Raw genomic sequence first — 27,606 nt, 5'->3', positions numbered from 1 at the left:
CCAACCCTTCTTTTCTGGTCTGGAATGTTTCTTTGCTTTTAGATCTCACCTGCGTGAGCATGTGCAAGCGCATGCGCTCTCACTTGTGATACTCTTGTGTTCTATAATGTGCTTGGAACCTGCACATTGCTTACCATTGGTTTGCAGCATTGTCACTCTTCTTTTCTGTCTTCTGATTGGGCAGTGCTTGCCATGCATCACTTCCTTTTCTTTCGATGATATGTAGACCAGGCATTGATTAATTTACTTTATTAGTGTCCCTTTGCTGGGCATTCCCTGCTCATGCTGTAATCCAGGTACTATTTATTAGGAAAACAACAGTATGACACGGTCTGCGCTGGCCATGTCATAGCACTTTTTTTACTTAGTCCTGTTCCCCCCATCCTGCTTCTTCTACTCATGCTGTGCTTCAGGGATCTGGGGAATTATAGTGCAGCAGGACGTTCTTCCCACTGGGGTGATTTGGGCAGGTGAAACTGTCCACCGTGCCTGTGCTTACCACTGGTCAGGCCGAAGGAGTAGGGGGGAACCTCCAGGGGGCATATCTATGCAAGAGGTCAAGGGCCATCCTCTTTGGCTGATACTTTATCCAACTGGATAGTCAGAATAGTGGGAAATCAGGGTGAGTGTAGCGCTCGGGCTAAAAAGTTAATTGTCGCCAAGTTCATTAGAGGATTTTTATTTTTGGAGGCCAGTGAGGCAGGTCATGCTGCCTTACACATGCTGTGCGAGGCTGGAAGGGAGGGCTTAATTAGGCTGGGGGTCGTAGGTCAAGCATGGATGGGAATAGCCCACATTATCCACCCACCCCATCCATTAGTAGTTGGCTGAGGCAAGGACATGCCAACGGGGTGCCAGGTATTGTTGGGATTTTGGATTTGGTTTATCTATGCCACGCTAGGACAGGTGCAATTGTAGCTTGTTTAGGCAGTTTTTGGGGGAATTGGCGCAAGCGGGCATATCAATCCCTCGAAGGGGGGAGCACAGAGCACGGCCTGGATGGATAACTTTGGGGACTGTTGCAGTATTTTAAGATTAAGACATGGAAGAGTTTTGGGGTATGCTTAGGTGAGGTGGCTCTGGCAAGAATGGGCATGAGATGTGAAAGTGTCAAAAGAAATGCTAGTGAGTGAGTGGTGCCTGGGGATGATTTTGCCATCCTTAAGGGAGAGGGTTTGTTTAGGTGATACATTATGCATTAGTGAAGTTTAGGGTTGTTCATGTATCATGAATTAATAAGATATACTGCAAACCTGCGCTAACATAGTCACCTTTCTCACAGGCTGGCAGGACTGTGGTGTTGTGCAATTATGCCCAATGCTTGCCGTATCAAAGCGCTTTTTTTACATTTCCCCTCCAGCCTGATCCTGTTTTTTTCTCCCCATCCCATTTCTTCATCTGTTTCATCTCCCCCTCCTGTCCCTGTTTCTTCTCCTGCAGTTGTAGCTCCAAGGGCCGTGCCTCTTTTTTTTGCATACTAAAGTACCTCCATCTGTGACTTGCTGATACGTTTGTCAACTTTAGCTATACAAGCTGACTTATACTGCCAGAAAAGCATTTATACATCCGACACTGTAGTGATAAGGACTGCTTGTTGAGCGCAGTTGCTTCTCACATTGTTTTGATTTCCCTCAACACAGTCTTCAAATATTCCTCGCGGTATACACACAAAGTTCCAGCTCTTATCTCCGTTGTGTGTCTGGAAAGAACGGTGTAGTATCATCAGGCAAAACTGCGCACTGCTTCATGAATGCTCCTAAAGATGAGTGGGTTGTTTCTGTAATATCTTTCTGTGTATACTCCTGGTATTATAGAGGTACTGACATATTGTGCGTGTCAATGCTACCACACCTTCTTCCATTCAAGTCAAGTCAAATTAAACTTTATTCGGCCAACTCAAGCCATAAAAGCAAATAAACACACAGTTAAGAAAAAAAGCACCAGAACTGATCAATACAATATATTTAAAAGCACAGACTAATAATTCATATAGCTGTGTCAAACAATAGGGGGGTATAGAGCTAGTGTAGTACATATGTATAAAAACCACTGGTGTAATACAATAAAACTGCTAAAACAGCTCAGTGCTAAAAAAGCCAATCAATGACGTTAGAGGACAGTAACAAAAAATAACATACTTAAGCTATGAGCTGTTTTTACTTCGTCTTAAAGCACCTAATAAAAAATTAGAACCAAAACAATTAGAGGGGAAGATCAGGGCTGGTTTCACTTGGGTAAATTTATGGTGCCTTAGCAATGGAAGAATATATTTTTTCTATAGGTTGCAATACAAATCACAGAAAAAAATAAAGTGTAGGAGATCTTGTTCCACGAAATGATCACTAGAGCAAGGCATTAAAGCACCACCCATCTTAGAAAACCCCCTAGAGACAGATAGACCACAGGGAATAAGATTAAACCTAAACCTGGTTAAAAGAGAGCAATGTTAATGGCTCTTAATGTACGTCCAATACGGTTGTCTTAGGGTCCCTGGGCTCACTATTTCACATTGCCTTACTGTAGGCTTGGTGAGTTCCCTATTTTCCCTTTCTGTCAATCTTCTTGGCAAGAACAGTGATTTTATATCTCTCAGATCATTGGGGCGCATCGGCCTATGATTCATGGACAGCTCGGGACGGCCTGGTATCTTCAACTGCTCTGATACTTAACCAAGCCATGGAATCTCAAGGGCCCCATCAACCTTCATACAGTCCTCTGGGATAAGGTGGTTCAGCATAGGAGTAGGCTTGGACCAGATATTCAACCAACGCATTACTGGGGCCATAGCTATAGAATCAGATATATAACCCTGTCCAAGTTCCTCATGTACCAAAAAGGATGCAGTAAAAGGGGATACTGCTGGGAGTCTGCGGACGTGTTTATTCTCAGTGGCCTGCAGTTCACTAACATCTTTATAGCCCCATACATCACGGACATAAATGGTATAAGTATACATTTATCATTATAAACCTTCAATAGGGCGGGTAATGGTTTAGCCCCCAGTCTCCTGGCAAAGTTCATAGGGAATCCTGCTGCTCTGGCCAGGGTATTTTTTCAGTACCTTCTGAGCCATCAAAGACCTCCTTTCATCAAACGGGACATTGGGCGTCCTGTTTGACGAAATGTGGAAAGTTTACTCAGTTCACCTCCCCTACACAAAAGCCTGCATTTAGAGAAATTTGTTCTGCCTGTCATCATTATATGTACAAATAAAATAACATAAAATTAACATAAAGGTCAAGACTTTGCCGCCCCACAGCCATTCTGGCAAGTAACACTGCACCATCTGCATACAGCAGAGCTGGAACAAGTTTGGAGCTTCTCTGGGGATGTCTTTACACGCAGTTGAAAGAACCTCTCCAGGTTTATTGATATATAGAGTAAACAAAACCGGGCTAAAATGCATCCCTGTCTTACCCCCCCGTTTATCATCCCAGAAGGCTGAAAGTGAGCTGTTTTCATTATAACTAACAGAGGAAGAGCAAATTGTTAGATTGATCCAAAGTTCCTCTCCCTTTCCTGAAACCGTATTGCAGTTCTGAGGTAATAGAGGAATCTTCTAGCCATAGTGTTAGGTGGTCCAGAATCACCTTGCCCATACTTTTTTCAGACAAATCAAGTAGGGAGATCAGGCGATAGTAGACTGGATCGTCCCTTGTTCCGTTTTTAAAGATTGGTACAATATCCGCAGTAGACCATGAGGGCGGCAGGCCACTCACGACTCCTACATTTAAAAACCAGGGTCAGGAGCTTGGCCCACCTCACAAGATCAGCTTTATAAAGACCCCACGGGACCCTGTAGGGACCAGGCACTTTCCGCCTGGCTGTGGCCATGATGGCTTTTTGAACCTCGTCTACCCTGAGGATCACAGGTCGTGTGTCGTATTTAAAAACCAAAGGATATCATTCACTTCTGCATCTGCCCCTCTATAGTTCTTTTGAAAATTTTGAACCCATTTCCACTGTACAATAGGACAGTACTTCAATCAGCACACAACTGGGATTTGTTGCATAATGTACCATTAAAAGTTTCCAGAAAATACTTTTGGCTTACCGTGCAATCGCATACACCATGCACACATTTTGAATATTTTTACTTGATGGGTAAATGAACCATGGTTTTACACATCAGAGTTTTGCAACCAGTCTGATTTCTTCAATATTGCAATGCATATTGACACTGAAGAGTAGGGCCTGAAATTCATGCCACCAGTGGTCGAATCGCTCCAACATAAGCATGGCAGTACCCCCTTCGACCTGCATAAAACCTCTCATTTTAACAAGATTATAGTTCGATCCTGCGTGATGGCCCGGGCCACCCATTTTTTGTGGCAGTGGGTCCCTGAAATACTGCTGGACGGGGAACTGCTGAACTGCGTCCCCTCATGGGGCTTCTGCCCTCCCCCCCCCCCCCCCCCCCCCCCCACACACACACCACCAAAAGGGTTACAGAGGCACGTTATACATCCGTTGATTTCTCCACCAATAAAGAGCCACTACTTTACCTGAACTCTGCCAGGTGTTTCTTGGAGTGACAATGACTTCTCTGCGCCGAATGCGTTGCTTTGCTGGGAGGGCATTGGGTTTAGCATTGAATATACTGGTGGATTCATCAGCTCCTGGGGAGGTCGTCATATGAGCAATAAATCTAGGGCATGGTAAAGAAGGCCGGTCACTGTGGTGATTGTGCTGTAAATGAAGAAAACATTCTGATCAGAGCCTGTCAAGGTTGGACTTTCTCTGGGCGATTATTATTAGTCCATTGAGGGCAGCGAGAAGGTTTTAATTCATCCTACAACTACTTCACTGATCTAAAACGCCCTTTCATTTAGAGAGGAGGTGCCACATTTCGTGAGTGATACATAAAGGGTTTCTGCATGCAAATACTGAACATCAATAAATAACACTTCTGCAGCACTTTACCAACCTTATGCTCTTACACCCTAATTTACCCCTCCGTTCTATCTTGCTTCTTTGTAGCTCAGTTAGCCATGCCAACTTCAGTGAGATGGCATTATCTGAAGGATACTAATGATAAGACACGTGCTTTTCAACGCATCTAAGAGGTGGGCACTGCTGCTGGCTACACAGCTAATACATATGACCGGAGCAGGTCATAAAGACAACACATAAGCCACATAAATATGCAGTGAAATACAATAGAGCGTTGTGTTGTATAATGTTTGTGAAACCGTAAAATAAATAAATAAATAACTGTAACCAGTTACCTTGTTCTGTTGCAGGTAACCCCTGTTGCACCCATGTGCAGTGTATGATACATCAGATAAGAGGTTCTCAGTTTCCTAATGTGGGGGCCATCAGCCACTCCATATTCACCCTTTATACCTGTCGCCAGTTACCAGCCAACACAAAATCCCCTTGGAACCATACCGTCTTAAAGAATCGCTCACCTAAAAAACCTAGTGGCCTGATTGTAAAATCATTTTCAGCAGTTATCATATGTTTTAGGTCAATAATCGGTGGATGTACCTCAGTTAGACATTCCTAAAGGATACAGAGCAGGTGTAAATTCATTTACATGTGTGTAATTGTACCCCACAACTGGATACAAATAACCAGGCATGGAAACAGTAAAAAATGTGCTTATGTAAAGAGCTGAAGTAAAGTCCCTTTCAAGCTGAGAAAGAGAACAGAGTGCATTCAAATTCATGGGAGTAAAGGGGAAAAGGTCTACCATTTGGAAGGAATAAAAGGAAAAAGGACGAAATGGGTAACTGCACTTGCACACTGTTTCTACTATGGGTACAATTCGGCATTTTTGGCATAACAGCACCGACAAAATGTTAAATTACATACTAGTTGGACATGTGTGTAAATTCCCAAAAAGTGTGCATGGACAATAGCTTGGTAAAGTCTTGCTCTCTTTTGTGATTCAAGCCCCAATGTTAAGTGGCCCACCTCTTACTTGTGGCGATTTGCAGCTCCAACTGGTGGAATCACTCAGATACACAAATACAGAAGGTATTGCATTAACAAATGCTACCCTGGGTGTTTTTTTCCTTGAAGTAAGGATCATCATATATAATTCAGACAGTAGTATTAATCTTGGTGTCTTCCTCCATACAGGACCAAACTAAAACTTCCCACAATTTCCTCTCATGTAACCAGTTTTACTTGCCTGTCGATCAGGCTTCTCCAACGAGTAGCCCTTGAACTACTGGTACCTCCCCAGCTACCTGCAAGTAGCTCTTCTCTCCTGTGTGCAGCCCAGCCTGCTAAATTACAAACTTTTGCATGGTTGACTTAATGTAGGTATATTAATATTGAAAAGTGTGTATCCGGAACACCAAATGTGTGTATTTCAAAATGATGTGGGGGAAAAAATTAGTAACTTTCCAAAATATATTAAATGCTTTTTGAGCGATAAATCATGTGGCAATAGGGAGACTTAGTACTAATTCTATTGACTAGGTTCTATGAGCACTGCAGCTAAGACTGTTATATGACCCATATAGAGACATTCCACTTTGACAAAGCATTTTCTAAATGAATGCTGCCACCTGTGCCTGAAGCACTGAGGTGATCACTGTTGGTAATCTTGCAAATTGTGGCTACTAATGCTATCTTGTCTGGCGTGCTTACTAGTACAACAATATTATCAGTAGCTTGGAATGCTTTTCATTGATTATAATCTTATGCCTGAAAAGGTTGGACACCCCTGCTGTAGATTCTATTAAGATGTCACAGACTCCATAACTTATCCATCTGGGTCATATTCTATAACTCCAGCTCTAGAACTGCACTGCTCCTTACACATCCAGATGTACAATAAGACCCGGAGGCTCCAAACTAACGGTTCCTATACTAAACCCACAGTACAAACCGGGAGGAATTAGAGCTCCGATTGGGGAAATTATTTATCTGCCCGTTCATAGTTTATACTATCAGACAGACTGAGTTTTTATCCGTATTATTGAAGCCTTAAGCCAAATGACAGAATACAAATATTTATACAAATAAAAATTAAGTTAGGAAGACAGGTTTGACTACGAATTGTGGTATTACTATTTTGAAAGTCAGATCTTCTCTTAGTCGTCCTTGGGAGAATACAGAATTCAGAATTGTCTGTTCAGCCCAGTCATAAGGGTTTCTCAACAGATGGAGGTTTGGTTGAAATTTGGATACTGGAAGGTAAGAACTTTGTTTCTCATTGACAACAGATGGGAGCATCTTCACCCTGGCCCTTCTTTCTTGCAGATTTTGGACTATTCTATTTTCAGTTTCCAAACCTTTCTACCCTTGGTCATCTGACAGCCTACCTGTGGGCTACCATAGCATTCTAATCTGGGCTTTTCAATTCACTACTCTGGGTAATTGTGCAATGCTACGCTAAAATAGAACACCAGACCATCCTTACCTTGACCTTTCCCAATCACAGTGGCCTAGCCTATCAGGCCATTCTATCTTGAACATTCATAACTTTCTATTTTTGGATGTGATATCTTTTGTTTCTCAGCTATTTACACCACCCTACTCTGGGTTGTTGGAGCATCATACTCTAGCTCACGTTAACACCCAATTTTATGATTTCATACTAATTTAAGTTGGTTTGGAAATCAAATGATCCTTCTCTGAACCAAAAAAAAAACACATTCCTTGAAGATGAGACATCCTAATCTTGTGACTGATACAAAGAGGTAAGTTCCACCTCAATACTCAAACAACATTCTTATTCCGTAATTGTTTTACTCTGTGTTGAATACCACCCAAATTCTTGCGGAATGAATCAGTGTTCTTGCAAGGCAAAGTATGTGTATACCAACTAGAAACATTTCGCATCCTATCTCTACTATCCTTTTATTAGACTGATATTTACTGCTATTAGTGTACTTTTAGGTCAAATCTCGTGTCAGCATTAGCCGTCTCGCTATCAAGTAATAAAATAAATCATATATAAAAATGCATATGTAAATACAAATATAGATAGGCTTTGGGTCAGCCTACTAGATCCTTTAGTATGTTCAACTGTCATTCACATTTTGCATCAGCCTACCACAGCATACATCATGGGGGAATGTGTTATCACACTCCAGCCATTGGCTCTCTTGTTCTGTGAGTGAGGATATTATGCCTATCACATATGTACCTCCATCTAAAAGGAAGTGTACTTCAATGATAGGGCTGGTGGACCAATAATTTAATTTGATAATGCATTTTTCTTCCCATTAGTCTAACGTTTTTAATTGTGTTCATTTACCCTTGTGTATATATGCAACGTGTAACATCAATTTAAAGCCAGTAGTACTGCTTCTTTGTGCCGATAGGATTCATTTCCCTGTGAAATGCAGAATACTGAAAATAGTTTCTATAGCTGTTCTAAATACACTTGCCTGCTAGGAACCATTCATACTTTTCTATTAAAGTTATATGGTTTTTAAAAAAACTTTTTCTTGCAGCCATGCAAATGTACTTTTATGGCATCACACAGTAGCTTGCCACCAGACCATAGGTAAATGTGATTGCCTGAACATATGTTAAATTTCAAACATAAAGATCAAATATTACAATGCAGAGGTACACTAAATATGATATGGACCTTGTTCAATAAAGGAGAACTCTGTAAGACAGAAAAGTACTATTACAGTGAACTGGAGCTGATTCAAGAATCCAATAGGATGGTTGATGGTATTAGGAGCCTTAAAATTATGCAAAGGTTAAGAACAATTTATGTTGGTGACTTCCCTGCTTCTTGGGCCTGTAAGGCTTAGGGAGGAACCGAGGCAAAATCCTTGCCCTTCTCATTCCCCATCCTTCCTTGAATACCACTCCTCACTCCTGGGAGGGCTCTATATAATATTCCCTGCTTGCCTGACAATGCATGCAGCAGAGTTGGCCTTCTGTCACTCATGAGTGTATTCCATATAAAGCTTTCAGGTGGTTTAGCAGTCCCTTCACTGGGTCTTGTCCTCTGTGGTTCCTTTGTTAAATCGATAAAATGCTTCATAGTGGCGTAAGAGCATCTGCAATGGGTTGATCCACTTTTGCTCCTGGGTGGACTCCATATAATACTCCATGTTGATTTAACTATGCCTAAAGCAGAGTTGGTAATCTGTTGCTTCTAGACACATCTACATAATACTCCAGAGTGGCTTAGAAGCACTTCCAGTGGTTTGGTCCTCTGTCCCTCCTAGGTGGGCTGTGCACTGGGGCAAGATTCGTCATCGAGCAGCGCTGAAGATGGGTGATGAGTCATCATCAGGTGAAATGTGCTGGTTCCAATCAGTGCAACAGCGACAATGCATCAGCGTTGAGGGTTGCAGCACAGAAAACCTCACTTTCAAGGGCTCATGACTAAATTGGAACAATGTGGCAGGGCAGAACTCACAGATGGCAGAGCCCAGGTGCTGTTGCAGAGTTATAGGATGTCTTTGATGTCCCTGAAACTTCAGAACAGGGGGAAGTCTCCATGCCCTTGGAGTCACTCTGAATTCAAGTGAGATGAATCGTCCTTTCCTCAGAAGGTCAGAGGGTAGCACTTCAGAGCAGAAAAGTAGTTCTTCCAGAGCAGCAGTCAAGCAGAGTGTATATCAACACAGCAGTGCTTCCTTCTGGCGGAGTTCTTTACAGGTCCAGTAGTTTCTAGTTTGCTGGGGTCATAGACACAGTACTTATACCCAGGTGTGCCTCTGAAGTGGGTGGTGACTTCAAAGAAGGGTCTTTGACGTGCACAGAGGTCCTTTCTACCTAACCCTGGCTCCAGACTATCAGTTGGCCCTTTTGTGGGGACACTGCACTGCTGTTGCAGGGATTCTGTTTGGAAGCAGAACTGTGCCTTGGGGAACAGGATGTCAGAAAGTAGGGACTATGTCTCTCTACCACATCAGTGCCTGTAGGCTCAAATACGACTAGCTCACAGTACCTCACCTGAAGTCCTTAACCTTTTCAAAGTAGCAGGTGATTTTGTCAAACCTAGAACATGAACTTCTAGTTCGCAAGGGAACTAGAGGTTCTTGTTCTAGGTTTGCCAAAATCAACTGGACACAAAGGAAGTTTACAATATATTTATTGAAACTATAGTAGTCATCATCATCAACTTTATTCGGTTTAGTCCAAACCCTCAAAGTATACATAATCAATAAATAACAATCATCAACTAAAGTAATTTACCCAATGTCCAAGTAAAAACAGCATGAATAAACTATTGTAGTCTATTTTGAAGCATGTGTGTTGCGATAAGTTAACAAATACAACTGAGCAACATAATCAAGATCACCAGCAAGATGTATACAATGAACATCTCGACCATGGCAACCACCCTACCATCACTATATGAGCACAGGGATATATTAGTGACCTCAGGGATTAAGACCAGACCCCATACCTTGTGTGTGCATTTAGTTGGTCCACAACACAGGTATAAACTCAATTTATGGACAAAAATAAATTTCAAAGGAGGGTCAAGGGTAAAGAGTTTAGAGACCGTCAAGGTTAAAACCCCTACTCAAGCTACTAGAAACAACAAACAAACCTGACAGTCTAGAATTAAGCTGAGTCAAAAGTGTTCTTACCGAAAAAACTAATCTGCAAAACTGGACATGCCCTGGACCAGCCTTAGAGTGGTCAAAAGACACTATTCGTATAAATAAAGTCCTATCAGCCCGCCCTCGTGGCGGGGCATCTTCATTTAGGACATATGAAACCTGGCCGGGTGTCTCCGTGCCTAGATGAATTGGCAGGATGACATATGCCCAAGGTTCAATGAGAGGTAGTGTCCTTGCCACTGGCGGTGCTGGTACAGTGCAGTGCAGTGAAAGTGGTGAGTGATCTTAAAATGACTATCCAGACAAAAAAAGACTTTTATTTGGTATTCACCTGGACGCCAATTAAAAACAAGTGAGAGAACAGTGTGAAAAAATCACTGTTTTCTTTGCTAATTGGAAAAATAGGCCAACATGTTTCTGCCTTAAGGTGAAAAGTCCACCGGCATTCTTCAGGGCCAGAGAGGTTTAAACTGCTACTGCAAAGTCGTACTCAAACTTATACTTAAAGTGTGAAATAACTCTCGTGTGAAAACTAATATATAGTGACTGTAATCGTCAGTTGGACGATCCTACCGTATCCTTGTCAATTCTGTGATAAGTAGAGGATACATTCCTGTAGGGAAAGAAAAACACAGAGACACACCCACTAATTATTATGTGAATGTGTATGTGCAATGCCAGGAGCCTTAGGGGTCCTGGAACAAGTCATTCAGCAAGAAACAAAAACTCAGCTAAGCCAAACTTCAATTCAGTGGCCAATAGTATTAAGATATCAGTTGCCCGAAGGGTCAAACAACATCATGTGATTATTCAAAAATAATCCAAACTATGACTTACCCAGAAAGTTTTGGGAGTACAGCCTCACCTCACTTGGCAACGACTCAGAGTGATGAGGCCCCGCTCTATGCACAAAAAATAATAAATATAATATATGTGAAAGGCACAATCAAGAAGCCTCACAGAGATCTAATACCATTGGTATCTACTGTTATGTGCAAAAAACTTGTTCGTGATTTTGCCCGAAATATTCACTCAGCCCTGACATCCATGGTTAGTGAAGCATTTGAAACAAGAAGGGATTTGTGGAATATTAATGGAGCATGATTTTAAAAAAATTCTGCTAGGATGACGTCGAAGTTCCACTCTAATGTCTATCATGGTCCATATGGTAAGGAGAAGGAGTGTATTCTTACACCATCTTGTCAATAAGGCCAGCCCTGTGTTCTCTATTAATTATTAGTCAATTACCTCCCTCACCCTTGTTCTTGAAAAAATGTATAATGTTGGAGGATGACTATGCAGTTCACCAAGGTTAGCCTGCACCATGCTGTTTTTTAAAAAAAACAACAAGGGCTTGAGAGATGTTAAATAACGATATCATGAGCCAAGGTAGTCTTGACTCAAAGGGACTCTCAAAGGAAAAAATAGACAGATCAGGTCCTCGTGATCCGTAATAACCCACAGCACACTCACCTCTCCGTCGGTACCCCTCGGCAAAGTCCTGAGCCGAAGAGGAGGCACCGACGAGAGGCGGAAGGCGTGTTTAAATACCTGCGTTAATTGGGGCAGAGAAAGGCGATTGTCCACACCTGTCGACATCGATGATGTCAACCCGTTCGAGATCCGGGCAGTGTATTGAAAAGCGCATGCGTAAAACCCAAAGCGGGAGCTGCATACAAAAGACCTGGGCATGCGCAATTAAAGCCTCGCCTTGGCGTGCGCGCATGCTCAGCAACTCAACACTACCGGGTAAACAGCGGCGCATGCCCGATGACTATTACGCCGGTTACGAGTTCTATATGGATTTATAGGGTGATCAAAGCGGCATACGCTTGACCCAAAGGCGAAAAACAAAGAAAAATGCCCAGCCTATGGAGTAGAGGCCTCACCTCATGTTTGTAAACCGTATACTGTTCTTAGAAGTTGGTGATAACCGCGCATGCTCAGCAGCTTGTCACTACAAGATGAGCTGTGACATATGCGCGATTGCTAATGCACCGATTTTAATCATCTCGGGGTGAGTAGATGCTTGAGTGTCACAGGGGGGTCGAAAATATCGGCAAAGAATGAGAATAAATCGAGCAACCATTGCCATGCCCAGGGAACAAGATCAACACAAGGAAACCCAATTTGCAGTACTTTACCTCTTGTTACCCAGTAATAGCCCTGTGCTTGATAAGGAAAAAGGTGTAACCTGGGGCAAGGGTCAGAAAGAAGGTGCTAGGGATCTCCTGTAGTAAGGCCATATAGTTACGAATGTACAGTCCCTGCAGTGAAGGATAGCTTGAATGTGTGGTCAAATGTAGGAATCGACCAAGCTGTCACCCGTGCGACTCAACCCTGCTTAACTTGTTGATATTGAGCTATTCCAATTGACAAGTGTGCAGGTCAAATAGACACCCATGGAATGTTGTCATTCAGCCCTACCACATCCGTTTTCAGTTTGAAAATCCAGCGCTGTTCTTTGACAAAAAGAAAACGGGAAACATCAGTGATGTGTGCAGGGATAAACGGTTGGTCAAGGACCACCCACCTCAGTTCATCTGCTTTGTGTTTTGCTGCCAGGAAGTGATTGGTTAAGCGCGTAGACTGTTTGTTGCAGCGAATTGTGCTCTTGTGTTCGCTTATGCGTGTTTTTACTTTCCTGGTGGTGTGCCCTATATATGCCAGCTTGCATGGGCACGTGATCATATAGATCAACTTGTCCGAGTTGCAATTGGTGTGGGTGTTCAGTTGCCAGGGTCTGGATGTTCCGATGTCGATGGACAAAGTCTTCTGGGTCTGAGGACACACGGTACAACCACCACAAGGGTAATGTCCTCGTACAGGAGGAATGTTCCAAAGGGTATTAGTAGTAGCCGAAGGTGCTCTGGGCACAGAGATAGGTCTAGTGTGTACTAGACTGTCTCTGATACTGGGCCCTCTTTTAAAGGCAAAAAGAGGTCTTGGTATCTCACCCGAAGCAGTGTTCAAAATCTTCCAGTGTTTCAACACTGTTTTCTTCACCCCATTGGATAGAGTGCTGAACGTATGTACCATCGTCAGTCGATCTGAGGTAGTCTTGCTCCCTCGGTGTTCTAAGAGGGCCTCTCGATTATTGTTGAAGGCTCTCTTCTGTGCTCGGCGTATTAGATGACCAGGATATTGACGTTCTTTCAAGTGTTTTGTCAATTCAGTCGCATGTTGTTTGTACAGGTTGGTAGAGGAACAATTTCTTCGAATCCTCAAGAATTGTCCTACGGGCAGATTTTGGCGAAGGGATTGTGGATGGAAGCTTCGATAAGACAGAAGAGAGTTGCGTGCCATGGGTTTTTTGTAAAGTCGGCTGAGTAAGCCTCCTTCACCTGGAAAAATAAGTAGATCCAGAAATGGCAACTGTTCTTTACTGTGTTCCATTGTGAATTTCAGATGTTGGTTCCTAGAGTTCAGCCAGGTGTGGAAATTGGTAACCTCCATCTCTGAGCCTCTCCAGATCACCAAGATGTCATCGATGTATCTGCGCCACAGCAACACCTGACCAAAGAAAGGGTTGCTGTGGGTCAAAACATGGTCCTGCTCAAACTGATGCATGTATAAGTTTGCAAGACTAGGGGCAAATACACTCCCCATTGACGTCCCAGAGACCTGGAGGTAAAGGTCGTCTTGGTATTGAAAGTAATTTTCCATCATGGCCAGCCTTGCACATTCCATAATGAAGGGCACAGGCGTGATGGTGTCAGGTTGTCTGGAGTCCAGCAAGGTCCTAATGCAATCCAATGTGTCTTGTTGCGGAATGCAGGTATAGAGGGACTCAACGTCGAAGCTTACCAGCAGGTCGGTTTCGACATTGAACTCAGTATCGGCTAGTAGGCGCAATACATCTGCAGTATCTTGAAGGTACGTAGGGGTTTCTCTCACAATTGGCTTGAGGAAAAAATCCACAAAGGTGGATAATGGCTCCAGTATAGAGCCAATACCCGAGATGATGGGGCGTCCAGGGGGCGGTCTCTTCTCCTTATGAATTTTAGGCAAGCAATAGAAGTAAGGTACCACCGGATGTGTTGTGTTGAGGTACCTTGCCTCTTGACTCGTGATCCATCCTTCACATGATGCTTCTTCAATGAGACTCTTAATGTCATTGGAGATCCTGTTGGTCGGGTCTTCTGTGAGTCGACGATAAGCTTTGGAATCACTCAGTTGGCGTATACACTCATTGTGATATGTAGCAGTGTCTAGCAAAACAATTGCTCCGCCTTTGTCGGCTGGTTTGATGGTTATAGTTGTGTCTTTTGACAGACCAATGAGTGCCTTTTTTTCGGTCAGCGTCATGTTGAAAAATGTTTGCTTGTTCTTTCTGTCCATGTTCATAATGTCATGGGTGACTGCTTGCTCAAAAGCGAGGATCCTCACAGGTACTTGATGGTTCAGTGGCGTGTACGTGGACTTAGGTTTCAGACCAGTGTTACGGTCCGGCGGGTCATCCAGGTCACTGTTATCATTATGGGTCTTGAAGAAGAAGTGTAGGCGAATTTTCCTAAAAAAGGATTCAAGTTCACATCTGAGGTTGAAGGGATCTCCCTCATGAGTCGGGACAAATCCCAGTCCTTTATTAAGGACTGAAGTCTCTACCGGTGTGAGTGTCCGGGAGCTAAGATTGACTACAAGGTCGCTGTCCTGAGTTAGGTTGGGCCTCTTCTGTTTTCTGTCGTTTCTGGTGCCCAGTTCACAGTCTGTTGGCCTCTCTTCCGACCACGGCTCCTGCCTCGGCCCTGCCATAAAAAAGACTGGTCCATGTAAAAATTTGGATTAGGGGGGTAGTTAGGAAATTGATGGCCCATAGGTGGTGGTCCCATCGGTGGTTGGTGATATCCCCAAGGAGCTGGAGGCCACCATGGTCCAGAGTTTGGATAATACTGTACTCCTCGCCCTCTGTTTGCTCGCCTCTGGGAGCTTCTCCCCCGTCCTCTGCTTGGTGTTCCTTGGTTCGAATCACTTTGGTCATTAGAATCTGATTCTGAACCTGAGGACGAATAGTTAGATCCATATCTTTTTCCTTTGGGTGTGTAGACCGGAGCTACAAAGGAATCGCTAATATACGGATAGGCGACTTCCATAGAGAAGCGTGCCAAGTCTTTTTTGAATTTTTCTATTTTGTTCAACAGAATATTATCATAATACTCTTTGTTGGTTTTGTTGGTCTCGTCCAAGTTCTTTTTGTAAAGCACAGGTCGGATGGCTGCATTAATTTGACCTTCCAATACTTGGATCTCAACCAATATGGCGTCAGCTGCTTTTTTTGCAGTTTTGATGATCAGAATGAGCCAATCGCGCGTGCATCGCCATGCGATTAAGGCCCAATCTTTCAAAAATCCCTTGTCAGTCAGAAAAAGGCGAGGTGTATTTGTGACTATTAGACCAGATGGTGCACACTTGCCATGGAGGTACTCGTTCATCACTACCCCATGCAGGGAAATACGTGAATGATTCTTTTTTAAATTTAGCAGGGTTACCCAATCATCCTCAGTAGTCGCAGCGGATGTGGAAGGTAAATCGCCTAAGATGCTGGGGTTGTCAGTAAGAAGGTTATTAAGGTCCTCATCATCGAACGCTAAACCACCAAAATCAGCCATAGCTTAGTGAAAGTGTAGGGCAATTTGTATAGAACAAGTGAGCAGAAACAACATTAAATGAATGTTGTCAAAAATTGTGACCCGCAGCCAGGGCTGCTCAATACATGGACAAAAATAAATTTCAAAGGAGGGTCAAGGGTAAAGAGTTTAGAGACCGTCAAGGTTAAAACCCCTACTCAAGCTACTAGAAACAACAAACAAACCTGACAGTCTAGAATTAAGCTGAGTCAAAAGTGTTCTTACCGAAAAAACTAATCTGCAAAACTGGACATGCCCTGGACCAGCCTTAGAGTGGTCAAAAGACACTATTCGTATAAATAAAGTCCTATCAGCCCGCCCTCGTGGCGGGGCATCTTCATTTAGGACATATGAAACCTGGCCGGGTGTCTCCGTGCCTAGATGAATTGGCAGGATGACATATGCCCAAGGTTCAATGAGAGGTAGTGTCCTTGCCACTGGCGGTGCTGGTACAGTGCAGTGCAGTGAAAGTGGTGAGTGATCTTAAAATGACTATCCAGACAAAAAAAGACTTTTATTTGGTATTCACCTGGACGCCAATTAAAAACAAGTGAGAGAACAGTGTGAAAAAATCACTGTTTTCTTTGCTAATTGGAAAAATAGGCCAACATGTTTCTGCCTTAAGGTGAAAAGTCCACCGGCATTCTTCAGGGCCAGAGAGGTTTAAACTGCTACTGCAAAGTCGTACTCAAACTTATACTTAAAGTGTGAAATAACTCTCGTGTGAAAACTAATATATAGTGACTGTAATCGTCAGTTGGACGATCCTACCGTATCCTTGTCAATTCTGTGATAAGTAGAGGATACATTCCTGTAGGGAAAGAAAAACACAGAGACACACCCACTAATTATTATGTGAATGTGTATGTGCAATGCCAGGAGCCTTAGGGGTCCTGGAACAAGTCATTCAGCAAGAAACAAAAACTCAGCTAAGCCAAACTTCAATTCAGTGGCCAATAGTATTAAGATATCAGTTGCCCGAAGGGTCAAACAACATCATGTGATTATTCAAAAATAATCCAAACTATGACTTACCCAGAAAGTTTTGGGAGTACAGCCTCACCTCACTTGGCAACGACTCAGAGTGATGAGGCCCCGCTCTATGCACAAAAAATAATAAATATAATATATGTGAAAGGCACAATCAAGAAGCCTCACAGAGATCTAATACCATTGGTATCTACTGTTATGTGCAAAAAACTTGTTCGTGATTTTGCCCGAAATATTCACTCAGCCCTGACATCCATGGTTAGTGAAGCATTTGAAACAAGAAGGGATTTGTGGAATATTAATGGAGCATGATTTTAAAAAAATTCTGCTAGGATGACGTCGAAGTTCCACTCTAATGTCTATCATGGTCCATATGGTAAGGAGAAGGAGTGTATTCTTACACCATCTTGTCAATAAGGCCAGCCCTGTGTTCTCTATTAATTATTAGTCAATTACCTCCCTCACCCTTGTTCTTGAAAAAATGTATAATGTTGGAGGATGACTATGCAGTTCACCAAGGTTAGCCTGCACCATGCTGTTTTTTAAAAAAAACAACAAGGGCTTGAGAGATGTTAAATAACGATATCATGAGCCAAGGTAGTCTTGACTCAAAGGGACTCTCAAAGGAAAAAATAGACAGATCAGGTCCTCGTGATCCGTAATAACCCACAGCACACTCACCTCTCCGTCGGTACCCCTCGGCAAAGTCCTGAGCCGAAGAGGAGGCACCGACGAGAGGCGGAAGGCGTGTTTAAATACCTGCGTTAATTGGGGCAGAGAAAGGCGATTGTCCACACCTGTCGACATCGATGATGTCAACCCGTTCGAGATCCGGGCAGTGTATTGAAAAGCGCATGCGTAAAACCCAAAGCGGGAGCTGCATACAAAAGACCTGGGCATGCGCAATTAAAGCCTCGCCTTGGCGTGCGCGCATGCTCAGCAACTCAACACTACCGGGTAAACAGCGGCGCATGCCCGATGACTATTACGCCGGTTACGAGTTCTATATGGATTTATAGGGTGATCAAAGCGGCATACGCTTGACCCAAAGGCGAAAAACAAAGAAAAATGCCCAGCCTATGGAGTAGAGGCCTCACCTCATGTTTGTAAACCGTATACTGTTCTTAGAAGTTGGTGATAACCGCGCATGCTCAGCAGCTTGTCACTACAAGATGAGCTGTGACATATGCGCGTAATAGTCATCGGGCATGCGCCGCTGTTTACCCGGTAGTGTTGAGTTGCTGAGCATGCGCGCACGCCAAGGCGAGGCTTTAATTGCGCATGCCCAGGTCTTTTGTATGCAGCTCCCGCTTTGGGTTTTACGCATGCGCTTTTCAATACACTGCCCGGATCTCGAACGGGTTGACATCATCGATGTCGACAGGTGTGGACAATCGCCTTTCTCTGCCCCAATTAACGCAGGTATTTAAACACGCCTTCCGCCTCTCGTCGGTGCCTCCTCTTCGGCTCAGGACTTTGCCGAGGGGTACCGACGGAGAGGTGAGTGTGCTGTGGGTTATTACGGATCACGAGGACCTGATCTGTCTATTTTTTCCTTTGAGAGTCCCTTTGAGTCAAGACTACCTTGGCTCATGATATCGTTATTTAACATCTCTCAAGCCCTTGTTGTTTTTTTTTAAAAAATAGCATGGTGCAGGCTAACCTTGGTGAACTGCATAGTCATCCTCCAACATTATACATTTTTTCAAGAACAAGGGTGAGGGAGGTAATTGACTAATAATTAATAGAGAACACAGGGCTGGCCTTATTGACAAGATGGTGTAAGAATACACTCCTTCTCCTTACCATATGGACCATGATAGACATTAGAGTGGAACTTCGACGTCATCCTAGCAGAATTTTTTTAAAATCATGCTCCATTAATATTCCACAAATCCCTTCTTGTTTCAAATGCTTCACTAACCATGGATGTCAGGGCTGAGTGAATATTTCGGGCAAAATCACGAACAAGTTTTTTGCACATAACAGTAGATACCAATGGTATTAGATCTCTGTGAGGCTTCTTGATTGTGCCTTTCACATATATTATATTTATTATTTTTTGTGCATAGAGCGGGGCCTCATCACTCTGAGTCGTTGCCAAGTGAGGTGAGGCTGTACTCCCAAAACTTTCTGGGTAAGTCATAGTTTGGATTATTTTTGAATAATCACATGATGTTGTTTGACCCTTCGGGCAACTGATATCTTAATACTATTGGCCACTGAATTGAAGTTTGGCTTAGCTGAGTTTTTGTTTCTTGCTGAATGACTTGTTCCAGGACCCCTAAGGCTCCTGGCATTGCACATACACATTCACATAATAATTAGTGGGTGTGTCTCTGTGTTTTTCTTTCCCTACAGGAATGTATCCTCTACTTATCACAGAATTGACAAGGATACGGTAGGATCGTCCAACTGACGATTACAGTCACTATATATTAGTTTTCACACGAGAGTTATTTCACACTTTAAGTATAAGTTTGAGTACGACTTTGCAGTAGCAGTTTAAACCTCTCTGGCCCTGAAGAATGCCGGTGGACTTTTCACCTTAAGGCAGAAACATGTTGGCCTATTTTTCCAATTAGCAAAGAAAACAGTGATTTTTTCACACTGTTCTCTCACTTGTTTTTAATTGGCGTCCAGGTGAATACCAAATAAAAGTCTTTTTTTGCCTGGATAGTCATTTTAAGATCACTCACCACTTTCACTGCACTGCACTGTACCAGCACCGCCAGTGGCAAGGACACTACCTCTCATTGAACCTTGGGCATATGTCATCCTGCCAATTCATCTAGGCACGGAGACACCCGGCCAGGTTTCATATGTCCTAAATGAAGATGCCCCGCCACGAGGGCGGGCTGATAGGACTTTATTTATACGAATAGTGTCTTTTGACCACTCTAAGGCTGGTCCAGGGCATGTCCAGTTTTGCAGATTAGTTTTTTCGGTAAGAACACTTTTGACTCAGCTTAATTCTAGACTGTCAGGTTTGTTTGTTGTTTCTAGTAGCTTGAGTAGGGGTTTTAACCTTGACGGTCTCTAAACTCTTTACCCTTGACCCTCCTTTGAAATTTATTTTTGTCCATGTATTGAGCAGCCCTGGCTGCGGGTCACAATTTTTGACAACATTCATTTAATGTTGTTTCTGCTCACTTGTTCTATACAAATTGCCCTACACTTTCACTAAGCTATGGCTGATTTTGGTGGTTTAGCGTTCGATGATGAGGACCTTAATAACCTTCTTACTGACAACCCCAGCATCTTAGGCGATTTACCTTCCACATCCGCTGCGACTACTGAGGATGATTGGGTAACCCTGCTAAATTTAAAAAAGAATCATTCACGTATTTCCCTGCATGGGGTAGTGATGAACGAGTACCTCCATGGCAAGTGTGCACCATCTGGTCTAATAGTCACAAATACACCTCGCCTTTTTCTGACTGACAAGGGATTTTTGAAAGATTGGGCCTTAATCGCATGGCGATGCACGCGCGATTGGCTCATTCTGATCATCAAAACTGCAAAAAAAGCAGCTGACGCCATATTGGTTGAGATCCAAGTATTGGAAGGTCAAATTAATGCAGCCATCCGACCTGTGCTTTACAAAAAGAACTTGGACGAGACCAACAAAACCAACAAAGAGTATTATGATAATATTCTGTTGAACAAAATAGAAAAATTCAAAAAAGACTTGGCACGCTTCTCTATGGAAGTCGCCTATCCGTATATTAGCGATTCCTTTGTAGCTCCGGTCTACACACCCAAAGGAAAAAGATATGGATCTAACTATTCGTCCTCAGGTTCAGAATCAGATTCTAATGACCAAAGTGATTCGAACCAAGGAACACCAAGCAGAGGACGGGGGAGAAGCTCCCAGAGGCGAGCAAACAGAGGGCGAGGAGTACAGTATTATCCAAACTCTGGACCATGGTGGCCTCCAGCTCCTTGGGGATATCACCAACCACCGATGGGACCACCACCTATGGGCCATCAATTTCCTAACTACCCCCCTAATCCAAATTTTTACATGGACCAGTCTTTTTTATGGCAGGGCCGAGGCAGGAGCCGTGGTCGGAAGAGAGGCCAACAGACTGTGAACTGGGCACCAGAAACGACAGAAAACAGAAGAGGCCCAACCTAACTCAGGACAGCGACCTTGTAGTCAATCTTAGCTCCCGGACACTCACACCGGTAGAGACTTCAGTCCTTAATAAAGGACTGGGATTTGTCCCGACTCATGAGGGAGATCCCTTCAACCTCAGATGTGAACTTGAATCCTTTTTTAGGAAAATTCGCCTACACTTCTTCTTCAAGACCCATAATGATAACAGTGACCTGGATGACCCGCCGGACCGTAACACTGGTCTGAAACCTAAGTCCACGTACACGCCACTGAACCATCAAGTACCTGTGAGGATCCTCGCTTTTGAGCAAGCAGTCACCCATGACATTATGAACATGGACAGAAAGAACAAGCAAACATTTTTCAACATGACGCTGACCGAAAAAAAGGCACTCATTGGTCTGTCAAAAGACACAACTATAACCATCAAACCAGCCGACAAAGGCGGAGCAATTGTTTTGCTAGACACTGCTACATATCACAATGAGTGTATACGCCAACTGAGTGATTCCAAAGCTTATCGTCGACTCACAGAAGACCCGACCAACAGGATCTCCAATGACATTAAGAGTCTCATTGAAGAAGCATCATGTGAAGGATGGATCACGAGTCAAGAGGCAAGGTACCTCAACACAACACATCCGGTGGTACCTTACTTCTATTGCTTGCCTAAAATTCATAAGGAGAAGAGACCGCCCCCTGGACGCCCCATCATCTCGGGTATTGGCTCTATACTGGAGCCATTATCCACCTTTGTGGATTTTTTCCTCAAGCCAATTGTGAGAGAAACCCCTACGTACCTTCAAGATACTGCAGATGTATTGCGCCTACTAGCCGATACTGAGTTCAATGTCGAAACCGACCTGCTGGTAAGCTTCGACGTTGAGTCCCTCTATACCTGCATTCCGCAACAAGACACATTGGATTGCATTAGGACCTTGCTGGACTCCAGACAACCTGACACCATCACGCCTGTGCCCTTCATTATGGAATGTGCAAGGCTGGCCATGATGGAAAATTACTTTCAATACCAAGACGACCTTTACCTCCAGGTCTCTGGGACGTCAATGGGGAGTGTATTTGCCCCTAGTCTTGCAAACTTATACATGCATCAGTTTGAGCAGGACCATGTTTTGACCCACAGCAACCCTTTCTTTGGTCAGGTGTTGCTGTGGCGCAGATACATCGATGACATCTTGGTGATCTGGAGAGGCTCAGAGATGGAGGTTACCAATTTCCACACCTGGCTGAACTCTAGGAACCAACATCTGAAATTCACAATGGAACACAGTAAAGAACAGTTGCCATTTCTGGATCTACTTATTTTTCCAGGTGAAGGAGGCTTACTCAGCCGACTTTACAAAAAACCCATGGCACGCAACTCTCTTCTGTCTTATCGAAGCTTCCATCCACAATCCCTTCGCCAAAATCTGCCCGTAGGACAATTCTTGAGGATTCGAAGAAATTGTTCCTCTACCAACCTGTACAAACAACATGCGACTGAATTGACAAAACACTTGAAAGAACGTCAATATCCTGGTCATCTAATACGCCGAGCACAGAAGAGAGCCTTCAACAATAATCGAGAGGCCCTCTTAGAACACCGAGGGAGCAAGACTACCTCAGATCGACTGACGATGGTACATACGTTCAGCACTCTATCCAATGGGGTGAAGAAAACAGTGTTGAAACACTGGAAGATTTTGAACACTGCTTCGGGTGAGATACCAAGACCTCTTTTTGCCTTTAAAAGAGGGCCCAGTATCAGAGACAGTCTAGTACACACTAGACCTATCTCTGTGCCCAGAGCACCTTCGGCTACTACTAATACCCTTTGGAACATTCCTCCTGTACGAGGACATTACCCTTGTGGTGGTTGTACCGTGTGTCCTCAGACCCAGAAGACTTTGTCCATCGACATCGGAACATCCAGACCCTGGCAACTGAACACCCACACCAATTGCAACTCGGACAAGTTGATCTATATGATCACGTGCCCATGCAAGCTGGCATATATAGGGCACACCACCAGGAAAGTAAAAACACGCATAAGCGAACACAAGAGCACAATTCGCTGCAACAAACAGTCTACGCGCTTAACCAATCACTTCCTGGCAGCAAAACACAAAGCAGATGAACTGAGGTGGGTGGTCCTTGACCAACCGTTTATCCCTGCACACATCACTGATGTTTCCCGTTTTCTTTTTGTCAAAGAACAGCGCTGGATTTTCAAACTGAAAACGGATGTGGTAGGGCTGAATGACAACATTCCATGGGTGTCTATTTGACCTGCACACTTGTCAATTGGAATAGCTCAATATCAACAAGTTAAGCAGGGTTGAGTCGCACGGGTGACAGCTTGGTCGATTGCTACATTTGACCACACATTCAAGCTATCCTTCACTGCAGGGACTGTACATTCGTAACTATATGGCCTTACTACAGGAGATCCCTAGCACCTTCTTTCTGACCCTTGCCCCAGGTTACACCTTTTTCCTTATCAAGCACAGGGCTATTACTGGGTAACAAGAGGTAAAGTACTGCAAATTGGGTTTCCTTGTGTTGATCTTGTTCCCTGGGCATGGCAATGGTTGCTCGATTTATTCTCATTCTTTGCCGATATTTTCGACCCCCCTGTGACACTCAAGCATCTACTCACCCCGAGATGATTAAAATCGGTGCATTAGCAATCGCGCATATGTCACAGCTCATCTTGTAGTGACAAGCTGCTGAGCATGCGCGGTTATCACCAACTTCTAAGAACAGTATACGGTTTACAAACATGAGGTGAGGCCTCTACTCCATAGGCTGGGCATTTTTCTTTGTTTTTCGCCTTTGGGTCAAGCGTATGCCGCTTTGATCACCCTATAAATCCATATAGAACTCGTAACCGGCGTAATAGTCATCGGGCATGCGCCGCTGTTTACCCGGTAGTGTTGAGTTGCTGAGCATGCGCGCACGCCAAGGCGAGGCTTTAATTGCGCATGCCCAGGTCTTTTGTATGCAGCTCCCGCTTTGGGTTTTACGCATGCGCTTTTCAATACACTGCCCGGATCTCGAACGGGTTGACATCATCGATGTCGACAGGTGTGGACAATCGCCTTTCTCTGCCCCAATTAACGCAGGTATTTAAACACGCCTTCCGCCTCTCGTCGGTGCCTCCTCTTCGGCTCAGGACTTTGCCGAGGGGTACCGACGGAGAGGTGAGTGTGCTGTGGGTTATTACGGATCACGAGGACCTGATCTGTCTATTTTTTCCTTTGAGAGTCCCTTTGAGTCAAGACTACCTTGGCTCATGATATCGTTATTTAACATCTCTCAAGCCCTTGTTGTTTTTTTTAAAAAACAGCATGGTGCAGGCTAACCTTGGTGAACTGCATAGTCATCCTCCAACATTATACATTTTTTCAAGAACAAGGGTGAGGGAGGTAATTGACTAATAATTAATAGAGAACACAGGGCTGGCCTTATTGACAAGATGGTGTAAGAATACACTCCTTCTCCTTACCATATGGACCATGATAGACATTAGAGTGGAACTTCGACGTCATCCTAGCAGAATTTTTTTAAAATCATGCTCCATTAATATTCCACAAATCCCTTCTTGTTTCAAATGCTTCACTAACCATGGATGTCAGGGCTGAGTGAATATTTCGGGCAAAATCACGAACAAGTTTTTTGCACATAACAGTAGATACCAATGGTATTAGATCTCTGTGAGGCTTCTTGATTGTGCCTTTCACATATATTATATTTATTATTTTTTGTGCATAGAGCGGGGCCTCATCACTCTGAGTCGTTGCCAAGTGAGGTGAGGCTGTACTCCCAAAACTTTCTGGGTAAGTCATAGTTTGGATTATTTTTGAATAATCACATGATGTTGTTTGACCCTTCGGGCAACTGATATCTTAATACTATTGGCCACTGAATTGAAGTTTGGCTTAGCTGAGTTTTTGTTTCTTGCTGAATGACTTGTTCCAGGACCCCTAAGGCTCCTGGCATTGCACATACACATTCACATAATAATTAGTGGGTGTGTCTCTGTGTTTTTCTTTCCCTACAGGAATGTATCCTCTACTTATCACAGAATTGACAAGGATACGGTAGGATCGTCCAACTGACGATTACAGTCACTATATATTAGTTTTCACACGAGAGTTATTTCACACTTTAAGTATAAGTTTGAGTACGACTTTGCAGTAGCAGTTTAAACCTCTCTGGCCCTGAAGAATGCCGGTGGACTTTTCACCTTAAGGCAGAAACATGTTGGCCTATTTTTCCAATTAGCAAAGAAAACAGTGATTTTTTCACACTGTTCTCTCACTTGTTTTTAATTGGCGTCCAGGTGAATACCAAATAAAAGTCTTTTTTTGTCTGGATAGTCATTTTAAGATCACTCACCACTTTCACTGCACTGCACTGTACCAGCACCGCCAGTGGCAAGGACACTACCTCTCATTGAACCTTGGGCATATGTCATCCTGCCAATTCATCTAGGCACGGAGACACCCGGCCAGGTTTCATATGTCCTAAATGAAGATGCCCCGCCACGAGGGCGGGCTGATAGGACTTTATTTATACGAATAGTGTCTTTTGACCACTCTAAGGCTGGTCCAGGGCATGTCCAGTTTTGCAGATTAGTTTTTTCGGTAAGAACACTTTTGACTCAGCTTAATTCTAGACTGTCAGGTTTGTTTGTTGTTTCTATAAACTCAATTTACGCAAGGCTTCTGCCTCCATTCAAAGGCCGGTCTCTCTGCTGGAATTCTCCTCTCTGCCCCCCCTCTCCAGGGTTCGAGACATGGTTTGTATGATAAGAACTACTGAATTGGAAACTGCAGTTGTGCTACTGTGTTATGTCTAAAAATGTTTGGAGATGTTGTTGTACAGGCACAAGAAAACATACACCATGTCGTTCGACCTTGTAAAAAAATGTTTAGACTGAATCCCAGGCAGAGGCACTGAATAACAAATTATATGTGCAGTGTATTTCAAAAATAATATCATCTCACAAAAACAAATTTATTATGTGTGGCTGTTCAAAAGCAGATTTAAATATATAGCTCAATAGCGATAAACATTAATACTGAGGATTGACAAGGATGGCAAAAAGAAATGTACAAACAATTATGTATATTTCTCTCATGTTTTTTACTTCATAGTGTAGACTTTGTTGAAATATGTCATACAGTTCAGTGCATACATAAACATAAACATAAACAGTACATAAAAGTGCAGAGTGTCCCGAGTGTATCAGTGAAACCAAAATAACAATACACAAAACATAAGTTCTCTAAAGGCACAGTGGTTTCTAAATGGATATATAAAAAGGAAAAAGACCAAGAAAGAATAATTTGATTGTTGAAAGTGATTCTACGCAGTCGTAGACACTCTATTTAAAGGTTCAATTCCTTGTTGCGTCGACGGCGTTTCGACCCTTTAGGGTGTGGGTCTCGTCAGGACATGACAATGAAGGACTTCTAAAATTTTAAAGTACGAAGGGGCAGTGAATATACTGTATGACGGCTTTATATAGAAAACCAATTTATATTTAAGACAAGGGACCAAAATACCTGAATGGTATCAAGTATTCACCCATGCATGGTGAAATAATGAAAAAATCACTCACTTACAAGTGACCCAGCCGGGTACTGTTGTAGGAGCAGAGAAAGGAAAAAAGTAGAAGGCAAGAAAACAATTAATTAGGCAAGCCGTGAGTGGTACAATCTAATCAATATGTGGGACATAGCACCATGTTTTGATTAAGTACTTACCACAGGTAGTGGTCAAAGAATTGCAATGAGCAATGTGCAACCGATGGCACTGTTAATGTTGTCTCAATGTGATTGCCTGAACATATGTTAAATTTCAAACATAAAGATCAAATATTACAATGCAGAGGTACACTAAATATGATATGGACCTTGTTCAATAAAGGAGAACTCTGTAAGACAGAAAAGTACTATTACAGTGAACTGGAGCTGATTCAAGAATCCAATAGGATGGTTGATGGTATTAGGAGCCTTAAAATTATGCAAAGGTTAAGAACAATTTATGTTGGTGACTTCCCTGCTTCTTGAGCCTGTAAGGCTTAGGCAGGAACCGAGGCAAAATCCTTGCCCTTCTCATTCCCCATCCTTCCTTGAATACCACTGCCTCACTCCTGGGAGGGCTCTATATAATATTCCCTACTATCAAAATAGTAAGGTTCCCAATTACATTATATTAAAAAACGCCAACGTATATTTTAGTTAGCATTTTCACAGTCTTTAAGGGTGTATGCCAGTTCATTACCTGAGGTCAATTGAGAGTAGCGCGGATAGCCAATTTAGCATCCGGTTCGTGGGTCCAATAATTGCCTTAT

The 27,606-nt window shown here is 43.2% G+C and overlaps 1 protein-coding gene across 1 annotated transcript in view; it reads right to left on the bottom strand.

Annotated features, from left to right (window-relative positions):
* Window positions 1–27,606, bottom strand: part of C1_1H12orf42 (chromosome 1_1 C12orf42 homolog) — a 1,726,734-nt gene that overhangs the window by 1,143,003 nt on the left and 556,125 nt on the right. The window contains exon 3 of the mRNA XM_086933179.1: window positions 4,506–4,689. Coding sequence (XP_086789305.1) covers window positions 4,506–4,689 — 184 coding nt within the window. The remainder of the gene's footprint in view (window positions 1–4,505; window positions 4,690–27,606) is intronic.

This window comes from Lissotriton vulgaris, chromosome 1_1 (genome assembly GCF_964263255.1).
Source record: "Lissotriton vulgaris chromosome 1_1, aLisVul1.2, whole genome shotgun sequence".
In the NCBI taxonomy this organism is placed as follows: Eukaryota; Metazoa; Chordata; class Amphibia; order Caudata; family Salamandridae; genus Lissotriton; species Lissotriton vulgaris.
This window is presented reverse-complemented; position numbering and strand designations above follow the sequence as displayed.